The sequence below is a fragment of the Oryzias latipes genome, chromosome 8 (assembly GCF_002234675.1).
Source record: "Oryzias latipes chromosome 8, ASM223467v1".
Lineage (NCBI taxonomy): Eukaryota > Metazoa > Chordata > Actinopteri > Beloniformes > Adrianichthyidae > Oryzias > Oryzias latipes.
The window spans coordinates 12,994,955-13,007,440 of NC_019866.2; the positions used below are offsets into that span (position 1 = coordinate 12,994,955).

Sequence of the window (12,486 nt, forward strand, 5' to 3'; positions counted from 1 at the left end):
AAGTTTATAATTAGACACTCCTGTTATAGGGTAACACTAACAAATGGAACCCCATGTGTTTTTATAGTGGGACATCTGATTAAATCATTGCACTATATGCTTAAAAACATTCATATGCTTATACATTTAAAACACTTAATATGACCATTTCACCTGGCGGCACAAAACAAAATAACTACAGTCTGCAAGGTGATTCCTCCACAACTGTCCAAACTCGCAAGACTGAAGACCAAGAGCTGCAACCCCGGTATTAATCAGGTAAACAACTTCAATGTTTCCAGAAATCATCTTAAATGGGGAGGGCTTACCTCAGAGGGTCATGCAAAAAGACAATCAATCCACACATATTTGAAAAATATTTATTTAGAAAGCTGCAGTGTGAAAGAAAAGGTTGATTCAAATGACAATAAATTAAACTCAAAACAAAATTAAAGGCAGCATTGATTAAAAAATAATAAAGTAATGTTGTTTATTTTTAAACAATATTAAAAATTCCCAATTGGTTTGGCTTTGACTTCCAAGCTTTATCCCCTTTGAGTTTCTAATGAAAAGTCTCAATCTACGTACCCACCGGGCATGTGATGCTCGTTCAAGAATGTGCTAAATGGACATTTTTGAATATGCTTTTAGCATTTGGTCTTCAGCCTGGACTTTTACTACCCGATAGCACATGTTCACACAGTTGGAAGAGCCTTGGTGCGAAATGTTGAAGCGGTGCAATCTTGCACCATACTTTTTCTTTCACAGCTCTATTCTGATAGATGAAAGACTTGCTGTCATAGAATTCTGGCCGGGCACAAATGGCAATTATTAATTTCTCCTCCATGATCAATTTTCAAACGGTTGGCACATCCAGGTTTCGGAAAGGATGCTACCCATAAGCCTCTACCAAATCTGAGTCCCGGATTGGTCAAAGTTCAACTGGTTTAACTTTCAACGTGCATTCAATAGCCGTCCATTTTGTACATAGAGCACAAAAATGGACTTAAAAACTTCCGTAGCGACGTGTGAATGCACAAATGCGTGTTTACATAGACTTTTTATAGGAAGTAGTCACTTGAACACACTTCTGAGCCCAGTGTGAACGTAGCATTAGTGCTCTGTTGGTGTTGTACAGTTTCAAGAATTCAGTGATCGGTGTAGTTAATCCATACAGTACACACATTGCTATGTTTGGTCTTGCAGTCTTGAGTGATTGTTGTATCTGCCAACTGCACTCCCAGGTACTTATGTACTCCCGTTAGCTTCTTTTGCAAGTAGGTGTGGATCATGTCAGGGCCTGGTACTGTCCAGTTCTTCATACAACAGACCTTTCTTGGAGATCTTGTTACACCAAGTCCTTATGTTCTGCTCTTAAATCCACTATCTACTGTTATTAGGTGACATTTTTCTTCCCTTACAAGCTTCTCTTTTATTATTTACTCTCCAGCTTTAATGGTTCTGTCTTCATGTTGTCACACAGCATTAAGAGTACATCTTTAATACTTCAGGGAAGAACATCTGGTTTATCCTACTCTATCTCTCCAGTGTTCCTATTCAAGAGGACAGTTAAGACTGCAAGTCACTAAACTCCAATGGCAGTTTCCTTTAGGCACAGACAGCTAGTTGTGTTAGGCTTTCTTCACACCAATAGTTCCGGTGACTGGCTGACTTCTCTGCATGTCGGCTAAATCTTTGTCTCTACCCTCTGTTTTCATTGAAGATTCTGCTTCTTATGTTTGGTGTCTATCTTATAACCTCAAGGATCAGCATTTCTATTGTGTATTTTAGCTCATTTTTCTCTGTGATGGTTGTCGTTGGGATTGTATGTTAGTCCTCTAGTAGTCTTTCATAAGGTACTTGTCCTAACCTTGGTGGTCAGCTAATGGGGTTCCTGGTTGGTTGTGATCTTCAATGGGAGCTATGTTTGACCTGTCTTGTCTCCACTTTATCAAAGTATTTATGTTGCATCTCTTCCGTCTCTTTTTGGGATGCTTCAGCGTAGTATAAGTTAGCAAATGTTGGAACAATAAGCTCCCGGTTTTATGCAACATTTCTAAAGATTTGGGGTTTTAAAGACTCCATAGTTCCTACATTCTCTGTATACAACCCTTTTCACTAGGGTTTTTGGTTTAGCCGCATTCAAATAGTTCCCGATTTACAACTCTTGTTCATAAAGGTCTTATTCTAATAGCCAAACAGTCACTTCCTAATCAAGATGGTATCTAGAAGCCTTGAAACTGTTTACCACATGAAAGCCTGAATGCCAAAATGTTCCAATAAGTCTTCAGTTTTGCAAGTTTGGACTGTGTGTGAGAATCCCTCTACTTCAGGGGTGGGCAAACTACGGCCCGCGGGCTGGATCCGGCCCGCCTCCATGTTTGGTCCAATCAATATCAGAGACCCGTGTTTCTTATTTTTATCTGGCCACACGATCAAAACCTGCATAGAACGTGACATTTTATTCCACCCTTCTGCAGTCTGTTCTCCAACCTGAAATCCTCTAAAATCCCTGTCAAACAGAACAGAAGACAGTCTTCCCTTTCAATTTTGCAGTTCATCTTTCCTGGTTTAGCTCATTCTTTTAGAGCGGTTATGCTGTTCTTTTTAAACAGCGCCCCCTGTTTTTTGTCCTGATTGGCTGGAGACCTTGTCAATCAATCTCCCCCGTGCCGTGTCTCCTGTACAGAAACGCGGAGCTCTTCAGATCTACAGAAATATTTGATAAAGATCAGATCGTTGTTTTCATTCTAAGATTCTGGACCTAATTTCTATGAAGGTTCGAGAATTTAAACAAGAGAGAAAAGGGAGAAAATGTTCACGTCTGTCTGAGAAAAGTGTATTTAGGCAGTGAGGAGTTTTACTGCCATGAACGTCTGTAATCTGACTCTGTGGATTTCACGATCACGGGTTATTTTTAGAAGATAACTCAATAAACGAGGGAACTCTGTACTGGTGAAAAGGTAATGCAGATATATGCTTCGCTGCAGCACATAGAAATGTGCTTTTTCATTATTACTGGATGAGAAACAGACGTGCAGGACACAGCGCAGCTGCTCAGTTTGAGCGCAAACTGTGAGACCTGTGAGGAACTGCAGTGCTCTAAGTCTCAGCGGGACGAAGACGGGAGAGGATCCATTATTTACTGGTTCTCTTTTAAATATATCAGTATATTTTTTCCTGACTTTTTGTCTTTGAAAATCAATTATTTGGTCATTTTCTTTATTTTATAAAAAGCTTTATTTATTTTATTAAAATGATCACGAATTAATAAAACTTTATTTTAGGGCTTTACAATAAAAGAAAGATAAAAGAAGTTTAAAAAAAAAAGAGTTCTTGTGGCCCTCACGAAAAAATATTTGGGGACCCGCTCTAGCATCCATGTGGTGTTTGAAGATTTGGTGTTTTTCATTCTTCCTATCATTCAAACACCACATGAACGCAGCATTTCTCTAAGCCATCCATCAAGCCATTGGTGCAATTGGCTCTAAATTGAGAACAAAAGTTTTAACCTAAAAACTCTAAAATATTCTGTTTTAAAATATAATTTTCAATCCAAATGTTTTCATCCAGATTCCATGGTATTTCTTTCTCACTCCACGCATCTGTTCCTGGTCCGGCCCTTCTATCTAGTTTTAGAACCCTATGTGGCCCCCGAGTCAAAACAACCCCTGCTCTACTTTCTGATTCATGGCTGCCATGTTGCCACTTTTAGGAAGCCGTTATTTTAACAAACTTCCGTTTGACATAGATGACCCGAGAAACCCCTGTAACAGACACACACCTCGGCACAACTGCAGACTACTACTGGTTACCAAGCATATGTTAAATTTAAGACATACTCAGGTGTCTAAGCATATGTTTTGAAAAAATCTTTAACATTATATCTTTTTAATATCTGCACCTACAAGATAACTCTGAACTTTATTTCTTTTTTCTGTCGAGCAAGTCCACAAGGGTCAAAATCTGACCCCTCAAACAAAAGTTAGAGTTCAAAGTGCAAACTTCAAAATAAAAGCTGAGAATATTTAGTTTTGCGAATAAATAATATGCAAGATATTCATGGAAAATCAGGATGTAAAATGCTCTGCTTGTATTGATCAAAAATGCTCGACTTTTAGTTTTCCTTTTAATCTGAAGGTTTTCCCATCTGTACATGTAAACAAACAGGGAACCATTACCAACGAAGTTGATGGGTTTGTTCCGTGCAAGCACACAAGGCGCTGTAAGTGCATTTTAAATGTGCGTGATTGATCCTTTGGCATTTCCCTGGTCTGTCCTTTCAGTCTTTGGCGGGCTCTGATGTTGTTCGCCTCCTCTCAACGTTATGAATTAAATTAATGAAGAACTCGTACCAAAAAAATGTAAAGCCTGTTGAGAGTGCAGCCTTTACAAGACTGGGAGAAAGACCTTTGAAGAAACCCCGAAAGCCCTCTTCTTTGGCTATCTGAAACATGCAGTCCATCAGACCACTGTACCGCCGAACCTGCGAGGGACAGGCAGAAATGAACGTCGACACTTTTCCTTTATCTGCTCCATTCATGTTAAACATGTTACAGAGAAACATACCTGCCCAAAGCGAGCTCTGGCAGCCTCAAAGCCTCCCACCTGTAGTCTTTTTTTGAACAAGTCAAAAGGGTATGTGATGGTTTTGCTGATCACACCAGCGCCACTGCCACACACCAGGCTTTTCAGACTTCCTTAGAGGCATATAAGAGTACAAACTCAGTTGCAGTGTTTTATACAAACACAGGCCCTCTTTTAGAAAAAATATGCTAATCAGATCTTCAATCTTGCTTACTACTAACAAAAACTGTTTAAAAAAATCATATTCTGAAGTTATTAAAGCATTCAGACCAAAGATTTTACTCCTCATGTACCTCCTGAATCTCCACCTTTGGATGGAGGACCTAGCCATTTCTTGGAGACGTTGTAGAAGAAGAACTGCAATCCTGCGTAAGGATATACGGCAACCAAAGTTGGAGATAATCCGCGAAAAAATGTCAGCGGCCCCTCTGTGCGCCACATGGTGCTTACAGCATGCCGCAGGTTCCTGTACACCTTAAAAAAATGGTTAAAATGTCCTGTTTTAGCTCATGAGGTGTCCACTCGTGACTATAATAATTAACGGTATTTGTATTTTATGCTGCGAGTTGCATCTGTTTAATTTAATCTCACTAATAACCTCAGTAGACCCCAACTGTTGATGACTAGGTGGGGGGTTGGCCTTGTCTAAACGGGTAAACTTGAAACATTTAGACAAACTGCAGCTACATAAATATGCCATATTATATTTGACATAAAAAGAATGAATAACTTTTTTCAAAAGAATCTTGAATACACACAAAATATATTATTGGACACCCAACTGTCCTCTTCCAATTTTACAATTAAATCACATTCTACTTAAAATACAAAATTCTGGAAACAAACAGAGTCTTGGCAGGCGAGTCTCTTACCTTTGGTTCTCCCTGAGAGGCAAAGCGCGTCCGCAGTGTGTCCAGAGGCTGGCAAACCACCGTGGCTGAGCAGGCTGCCAGACCGCCACAGAAAAAATGAACTCCTGCTGACTGGCTGTCATAAGGCGTCAACTTGTAGACCATTTTTGTTAGGACTTCAAAACTGGTAAACTGTAAAATTCAAATACATTCACATTTAAAAAGCAAAAAAAAAAAAAGTTGTCTACAGCCAGGTTACAAAGTTTACCTGGACAGCACCATAACAGATGGATAGGAGCTGTGCTGGAACGTGACCTTTCCAGAAGGCAGAGAGTCCTTCCTCTGAGTAAATGCAGCGAAAGGCCTGAAATAGTCCTGCATATTTCCCCTCCGGTCTGAGTGCAGACACACGCTCGATCTGTAGCTACAGAAAAGAAAAGAAAAGAAAAGAGTGCTAATTGGAATCAGAATTTAGACTTTTTTTTTCTTTGCCAAATGACATATAAGGATTGATATACACAATTCAGGTCCATTCTAGTTCAAAGCTTGAAAAACAAACAGAAAATAATGGGTTTATGCATTTGTTACTTCATATAAATGACAGCACTAATGACACCATCTACTGCACAATTACCTGAAATCGTATTTTTACCACGTCAAAGGGACTGATGAGAGCTCTGGTAACCATCCCAGCAGCCGAACCGGCCAACACGGCTTCTTTCGGGGAGATAGCAGCCTCCTTTGCTCCAGGGTCGAAACCCACCATGTCTGCACAACTTCAAACTAAAGCAGAAAGTAGGCGTTCTTTCAACTTTGTTAATTAAAAACTATGTTTTAAAAAAAGAAATCTTGTGGATATTAATGACACAATAATCACTATAATTTTATATATTGTTTTATATACACACACACCCACCCACACATAAATATAACTGTTGGTGAATCAACTTTCGTAACACATGTTGTAGTACATAGAGGACAGTCAACGCATACGTGGGGCTAGCTAGGCTAAAAACATAGCACTTATTGCTTCGTTTCCGTTACAAAAACAATATATAAATAATATGTAAATATAAAATATAATTTACCTTGTAAGACAACTCATGCATATATATGATTGCAGCTCTCCAACTGACCCATTACATAAAAGCACAATACTATTCCAACACTTCCGCAAACTCGGACAGCGCATGTGCCTAATACCATCAAAGATACCATACTGCAACAAGATGTCTCTCTATTTGCCCTAACCAGTTTAGCGCACAAACGGTTACGGATTAAATTCTAACGGTATAGAACGTGTTTTATATATCTTAATAAATGCATTCATTAAAACATATGGATAATAAGCTGTTTAGTCCGAATTTGTTTTTTTTTTGTTTTTTTCGGTAAATTAAAAAAAAGACAAACATCTTGACATCAACACTTCATCTTCGGAGGATAGTTTCGACGAGCGCTTGGCTGCCCTTACTTCAACATTATGACCATCATATATGAGTCAAATAGGTATATTTTCGCAACCTTTGGCATATCTTCACACTGTAAACGTAACAAAAATGTTGACTACTTACATTTTGTTAAAAGTTTCGCCCGTTTGTGTCTTTTCGCGGATGGATATTATGACGGCTAACAAACCTGATGCCTGACGTTTAGCTGTTTACGGCCGAAGCACACAAGCTAGCAAAGCAAACCGGTTTGTTAATTAGTTCAATTAGTGTTTGAACTGTTTTGTAGTAAATATCAATTTATAGGAAATGTGATTTTAAAAAAGGAGTTCTAAATTTAGTATGGTTACATTATTACATTAAAGAAATCCACGAATCTCAAATCTGAACGTGAAATAAATGTTTGTTTTGTTTTGGAAAACGGGTGCTTTGGTGTAGTTAGATGGTTTCTAGTTGACCCGAGTCTGGCGTAATCCCCTCTAACCCCAGTTGAATGGGCTGCAGGGAGCAGTCTGATGACTGCTGCATTTTTTGTCACAAGTCTCTGTATAGCTGATGTGTTCTCTGAAGCTCACTGATTTTAGCAATCAAGAATCTTGTATAATTGAAGAAAAAAAGCTTTGAGACCAGAAGACAGTTTGATTTCCACATGTGCTGGTCCCCAGATGAAACGGAAGCTCATCCAACTGTAATGGAAAACTCCACGGACGAATACAGATTCCAGTCATTTGACCCAGACACACAGATGTTACTGAAAACTGCCTTGAAAGGTCAACATTTTCCTTTAATATTCTGTAGGCTCTTTTTATGATTTAAAAATGTGTTTAGAAGACATTTTAATGTTATTTAATTAACTTTCAGATCCAAGTTCGGTGGATCTGGAGAAAGTGTCTAACATCATTGTAGATCAGTCTCTAAAGGATCAGGTGTTCAGCAAAGAGGCGGGCCGCATTTGCTACACTATTGTCCAGGTTAGTAATCATGGGGAAATACTTTAAAACTTGACTCAGAGCATCTCCTAATTTAAATATTTGGAAAAACCATATCATCTGATTAAGTCTCCAAGACTGCTTTTCACTATTTCATAAATCATCTCCCCTCTGCCACTGTTTGTCCTGGGATTTGTTTTTAATCTATGCTTTTATCACGCTCTGATTGATTCCTGATCACCACCTCAGGCTGAGGCCAAGCAAAGCGATGGAAATGTATTCAGGCGAAACCTGTTGAACCGACTGCAGCGGGAGTTCAAGGACCGCGAGGACATGCGGGCTCGCTCGATACACGAGTGGGTGTGCTATGTCACCTTTATCTGCAACATTTTTGACTACCTCAAGGTAAAAAGCACAGATGTTTTTTCTTTATTTCTTTCTGAAAGACTTTGACATTTATCTTTGCTGATCAAACTAAAGCAGAGGAAACATAGTGCAACACACATTCAGGATTGCCTCTGTCAGCCATTCTGAATGCATAACTCTTATCAAATATATCTTTATGTTTTTTCAAAACAAAATCGCTGCTCTATGACGGCATTGGATCTTTTTTTCTATTCTTTTTGCGTGTTAAATGTGATCAGGTATATTTCGGGTTCTTGGGTAGAAGTTTTTGATATTTTATTTTATTTCATTGCATTTTGTCACAGCTTTAACTTTTTCCCATCAGTTAATAATTAATTATATGTATTTATTAATGTTAGTTCCGGGTATCAATGCCGAAATGCTGTATCCAATCAGTTTTGATGCACAAGCTCTCGATTAGATTCGATTTTGATTCATTTTCCAACATTTTTATTTAAAAAAAATGTTTTTGTTAAAAAAACACATTTCATACAGTCATTTAAACTGAACAAAGGTGGACTTTTTATTGTTAAAATTCAAAATTCTTACTTTGAAAACCTAATGAAAGTAGACTTTACTTTAAAGGAAAATTGATTCAGACATTTGATGAATCAATATGGATTTTCTTTGTAAGATCAGTTTGCCATTGATTACTAAGTTTATTAAAGGCTGCCCTTATGTGTTGTGTGCCTGCATCCCTGTCAGGTGAACAACATGCCCATGGTGGCCCTGGTCCATCCGGTTTATGACTGTATGATGAGACTGGCACAGCCGGATGCCCTAAAGAACGAAGAGGAGGTGGGAATGTGCTAACGTGTTTGAGAAAAGTGTGGTAAAATCATTGTAGCTTCATAAGGTGGATGTCTTCCTCTCATCCTCTTCAGGTGGACTGTCTGGTTCTTCAGCTGCACCGGATTGGAGAGCAGCTGGAGAAGGCGAACAGCCAGCGGATGGACCAGCTGTTCTTTCTGCTCCGGGACGGATTCCTCCTCCAGGAAGGCCTTACTTCCATGACACGCCTGCTCCTCTTGGAAATCCTAGAGTTCAGGGCTGGAGGCTGGATGCTCAGCAGCACTGCCAACAAGTACTACTACAGCGAAATATCTGACTGACGGAGGTGCAAAGCATTAGACCTTCAAAATACATGAGAGCCCTCACTTCTTTTTAAACTGATGACAAAAAAAACAGCAGCTCTTCCAGGCAGTTAGAACAGCCTGACGAGAGAATCATTCATACAAAAGCTTAGTTTTGGGTGTGTTGTGCAGATTGACTGAGAAGTGGTGGCTGTGGATTGTGCAATAGTTCAGAAAGCTTTCAATTTTATGTTTCTAAATGACATATTTTTAAATTTGAAAGTCTTTTTCTTTATTTTAAGACCATGTTCATTCTAGCTGGAAAAGACATTCCAGTCTGATGCAAACCAAGATCTTTACTTTATGTTTAGTAGAAAATTACCTTTTCTATTTCAGTGTAACATGACAATTTAAAAAAAAAACACATTTTAGTTTACCTCCAGTTTTGCTGTTATATTCCACTTTCTGTTTTGTGTGACCATTTTTTTATAAATGAAATCAATTCAGGGTTGTTCTTTTAATATATCAAAAAGACCAAATGCTAATTATTTTTATCAGCTTTTTTTTACTAATTAGAAAACCTAAATAATAAATTAAATCTGCTCTATACATTACATAAATAGTGCAGAAAAATGACTGATTACTAAAAGGAGCTTCATTTCCAGAAGAAAATGCAGGGTTGAATGATATTGCTGAATGATAATAAAGGTTAATAATTGGCACCAAAAAATACTTAATAGAGAAATGATCAAATTTGACCATAAACATAGTGAAAAAAGCAGAATAACAAAGAGATATTTTCGTGAAAAATGCCAACGCCGGGTCTTGAACCAGCGAGCTTCTGCACCAAGCATTCCCCATGTATCTCAATGGATTCAAAGATCCTGGAATATCTTGATGATGTTCATGGATTTGAAGGACCGAAAGTCATAGCTGGAAAAAGCTGAACATTTTAATAGTTGAATGGTTAAAATAGCTGAAAAATTGTATGAGTTGAGTGGCAGAAAATGGCATAAGATCCTATAAGAAAGAAAGAGAAACAGAAAAACAATGGCTTGAATGCTTTATAGCATTCATAGTTGAATTAAAATAGTAACCCCCTGCAGAAGTGATCTGTGGTTCTTTGTAAATGGGCTTTTACATACCTAGTTTGATAAGGTTACTAGAAAAGTTTAGTCCTTAGAAATATTTTAGTTAAACTTAAATTTCTTTTAACAAGAAAAAGAAACTTTGGATCAAACTGACCTGGTCAGGAATTTTTAAGATTTTCCACATTCCTGCTGGATCCCAACCACTAGTGGGGTTCCTAAAAACTCTGATTTAAAGCTATTCTAACAGGCTCAACATTGAAAGTCTTATCGTTTTAAATCTATTGTGTAATTACAGTTCTTTAAAAATGTCAACAGACACCAGCTCATGTACCTCAGATTTATTATAATGTTACAACACTTTTACATTTGTTTTTATTGTTTGTACAGCAATTCCAAGGATTTTGTTTGAATAAATACTTTTTTTCCATTCTTACTATAATTAGCAGTTATTTTGTATTTATCAGCTGTTTATTCCTCACTGCATGTTTTCTGAATACAAAAAAGTGTTTAGTCATTTTCAGTATTTACAAAACAGCCATAAGTGCTCATTGAGCAGCAGGTTCCATCCTGAAGGGCCAGCGGCTACCACCAGCGGTAGTGGGCATAGGCTCGGTTGGCTTCGGCCATCTTGTGCAGCTCATGCCTCTTCTTGATAACATTGCCTTCCTTTTCAAAGGCGGCCAATAGTTCTTGGGAGAGTTTTTCATACATGTGGGTGCGCCTGTGTTTGTTTTCTCTGCACTCTGTGATCATCCATTTCATGGCGAGGAACCGGCGTCGGTTGTCTGTAAGCGGGATGGGCACCTAATAGCAATCAGAGACAAAAAAACAATTGTGTTCTTTAGTTTTTGGAGCCAAAAGAGGGTAAATCCTATTAAAACTGCCAAAATATTCTTTATTTTGAAAACTACAAATTATCTCGCTGTTGTTGTGACTGACCTGGTAGGACTTTCCACCTTTCTGTATGCTCGCCAGCCCAACAACAGGCTTACAGTTCTCCAGTGCTGTATGGAAGATGGTGTAGGGATTACATTCAATCTCCTCTTTCTTCCCTGCTGGAGATTTGTGATATTTTTCCACTTGTTTCCTTTTTATGTTTTCCAATGTCTAAGAGAAGACATAGAGGAAACAGACTTTGAAAAATTGATTCTGATTTAATCCTCCTGTTTGCTGACGTTTACCTGGGTGATGATCTCTCTGGCTAAAACCTTGTTCCCGTCCGTCATGATCATTCGGACAAATTTACTGCAGAAATGAAGCAAAAACTGAGTGCAATGTCCGCAATGACCGGGTTTAAGAACCTTTGGTTATCTTTACCTAATAAGTGGGTCATCAAAGACTGAGCTGGTGGTGCTGCAGGTCGCTGCTTTTATGGGTCGGAGCTCTTTGAGCTTGCGCTCCTCCTGCTCCTCAGTGCTCAGCTCTGCCTCAGGACGGCTGTATGCCTCCCTCCTCACCTCTGGCTCCAGGTAGTAAGGGTTATATCTGCTCCATCTAACCAGGACCACGCTGTCCAAGGATTACAAAGAGATCGTAAAGAAAATCATCAAACATTTAGTAGATAAGTCATGTTACTAACTGAGACAAATTTAGATACTTTCAAAATAGTTTTAAGACTATCATTAAAATACAAATACAAATAGGGAAAAGCTAATTAACATTTAGATGAATATATTTAGCTAATAAGGCATTGAAATTAGTATTTCGATCATTGTTTTCTAGTTTCTGAGCTGCTCTTTATGTTTACTCTAGCTCAGGTTAATAATTTAGATTTCTTTTTTCAACTTAAACAATGCTGTTTTAAAATCAAGTTTTCTTTAATTAATAGCTTGAGATGATTTTTTTGGATACAAGCGTGATGAGAAACTAATCGTCGACACGGTTAAACCTATTAAGTGACGCTTCAGATAGAAATGTATCATAACTTTCATGTGCTAAATATACAAAACGTACATGAAATGCTCACAATTATGTCCTAAACTGAGAAATTTCAGAAGAAACCGTTAAAATCACCTCGGTGTCCAAGGTTTAAGCAACCCTGCTACGGAGGCCGCCATGCTGAAAATGTGTTTCAGCGAGGACCCCAACATGGTAGCCTCGCAGATGCCTTTGAAAAAACAACAACA

At 38.3% G+C, this 12,486-nt stretch overlaps 3 protein-coding genes across 4 annotated transcripts; 1 reads left to right on the forward strand and 2 right to left on the reverse strand.

The window, feature by feature from the left end:
• Window positions 1-1,782: 1,782 nt before the first annotated feature.
• slc25a19 (solute carrier family 25 member 19) lies at window positions 1,783-7,496 on the reverse strand. Of its 2 annotated transcripts, none has more exons than XM_011478251.3 (7): window positions 6,989-7,496; window positions 6,052-6,200; window positions 5,686-5,841; window positions 5,439-5,609; window positions 4,860-5,040; window positions 4,549-4,679; window positions 1,783-4,465 (listed from the first exon to the last, which is right to left on the reverse strand). In XM_011478251.3, the coding sequence occupies exons 2-7, from the start codon at window positions 6,181-6,183 to the stop codon at window positions 4,262-4,264; spliced, it is 975 nt and encodes a 324-aa protein (XP_011476553.1). In that variant the 5' UTR covers window positions 6,184-6,200; window positions 6,989-7,496; the 3' UTR covers window positions 1,783-4,261. The 2 variants fall into 2 exon arrangements, with proteins under 2 accessions (XP_011476553.1, XP_004071531.1); XM_004071483.4 differs by lacking the exon at window positions 6,989-7,496 and adding an exon at window positions 6,506-6,676.
• On the forward strand, window positions 6,816-10,303 carry mif4gd (MIF4G domain containing). Its single transcript, XM_004071482.4, has 6 exons — window positions 6,816-6,923; window positions 7,528-7,632; window positions 7,724-7,833; window positions 8,041-8,196; window positions 8,902-8,994; window positions 9,081-10,303. Exons 1-6 carry the CDS (start codon window positions 6,911-6,913, stop codon window positions 9,306-9,308), a joined length of 705 nt encoding a protein of 234 aa, XP_004071530.1. The 5' UTR covers window positions 6,816-6,910; the 3' UTR covers window positions 9,309-10,303.
• A 380-nt stretch (window positions 10,304-10,683) lies between these two features.
• On the reverse strand, window positions 10,684-12,472 carry mrps7 (mitochondrial ribosomal protein S7). Its single transcript, XM_004071484.4, has 5 exons — window positions 12,374-12,472; window positions 11,678-11,869; window positions 11,542-11,605; window positions 11,300-11,467; window positions 10,684-11,164 (listed from the first exon to the last, which is right to left on the reverse strand). Exons 1-5 carry the CDS (start codon window positions 12,448-12,450, stop codon window positions 10,943-10,945), a joined length of 723 nt encoding a protein of 240 aa, XP_004071532.2. The 5' UTR covers window positions 12,451-12,472; the 3' UTR covers window positions 10,684-10,942.
• Window positions 12,473-12,486: the final 14 nt, after the last annotated feature.

Bases quoted from the DNA above. Each gene is read 5' to 3' on its own strand.
- slc25a19 (XM_011478251.3), bottom strand. From the start codon at position 6,183: ATGGTGGGTTTCGACCCTGGAGCAAAGGAGGCTGCTATCTCCCCGAAA. The intron at 5,041-5,438 runs GTAAGAGACTCG...CATTTTTTTAAG, and splicing joins CCTCTCAGGGAGAACCAAAG to GTGTACAGGAACCTGCGGCA. The intron at 4,466-4,548 runs GTATGTTTCTCT...TGTCCCTCGCAG, and splicing joins CCAGAGCTCGCTTTGGGCAG to GTTCGGCGGTACAGTGGTCT.
- mif4gd (XM_004071482.4), top strand. The intron at 7,633-7,723 runs GTCAACATTTTC...ATTAACTTTCAG, and splicing joins ACTGAAAACTGCCTTGAAAG to ATCCAAGTTCGGTGGATCTG. The intron at 7,834-8,040 runs GTTAGTAATCAT...TCACCACCTCAG, and splicing joins TTTGCTACACTATTGTCCAG to GCTGAGGCCAAGCAAAGCGA.
- mrps7 (XM_004071484.4), bottom strand. From the start codon at position 12,450: ATGTTGGGGTCCTCGCTGAAACACATTTTCAGCATGGCGGCCTCCGTA. The intron at 11,870-12,373 runs GTGATTTTAACG...ATCCTTGGACAG, and splicing joins CTTAAACCTTGGACACCGAG to CGTGGTCCTGGTTAGATGGA. The intron at 11,165-11,299 runs GTCAGTCACAAC...GATTGCTATTAG, and splicing joins AAGGTGGAAAGTCCTACCAG to GTGCCCATCCCGCTTACAGA.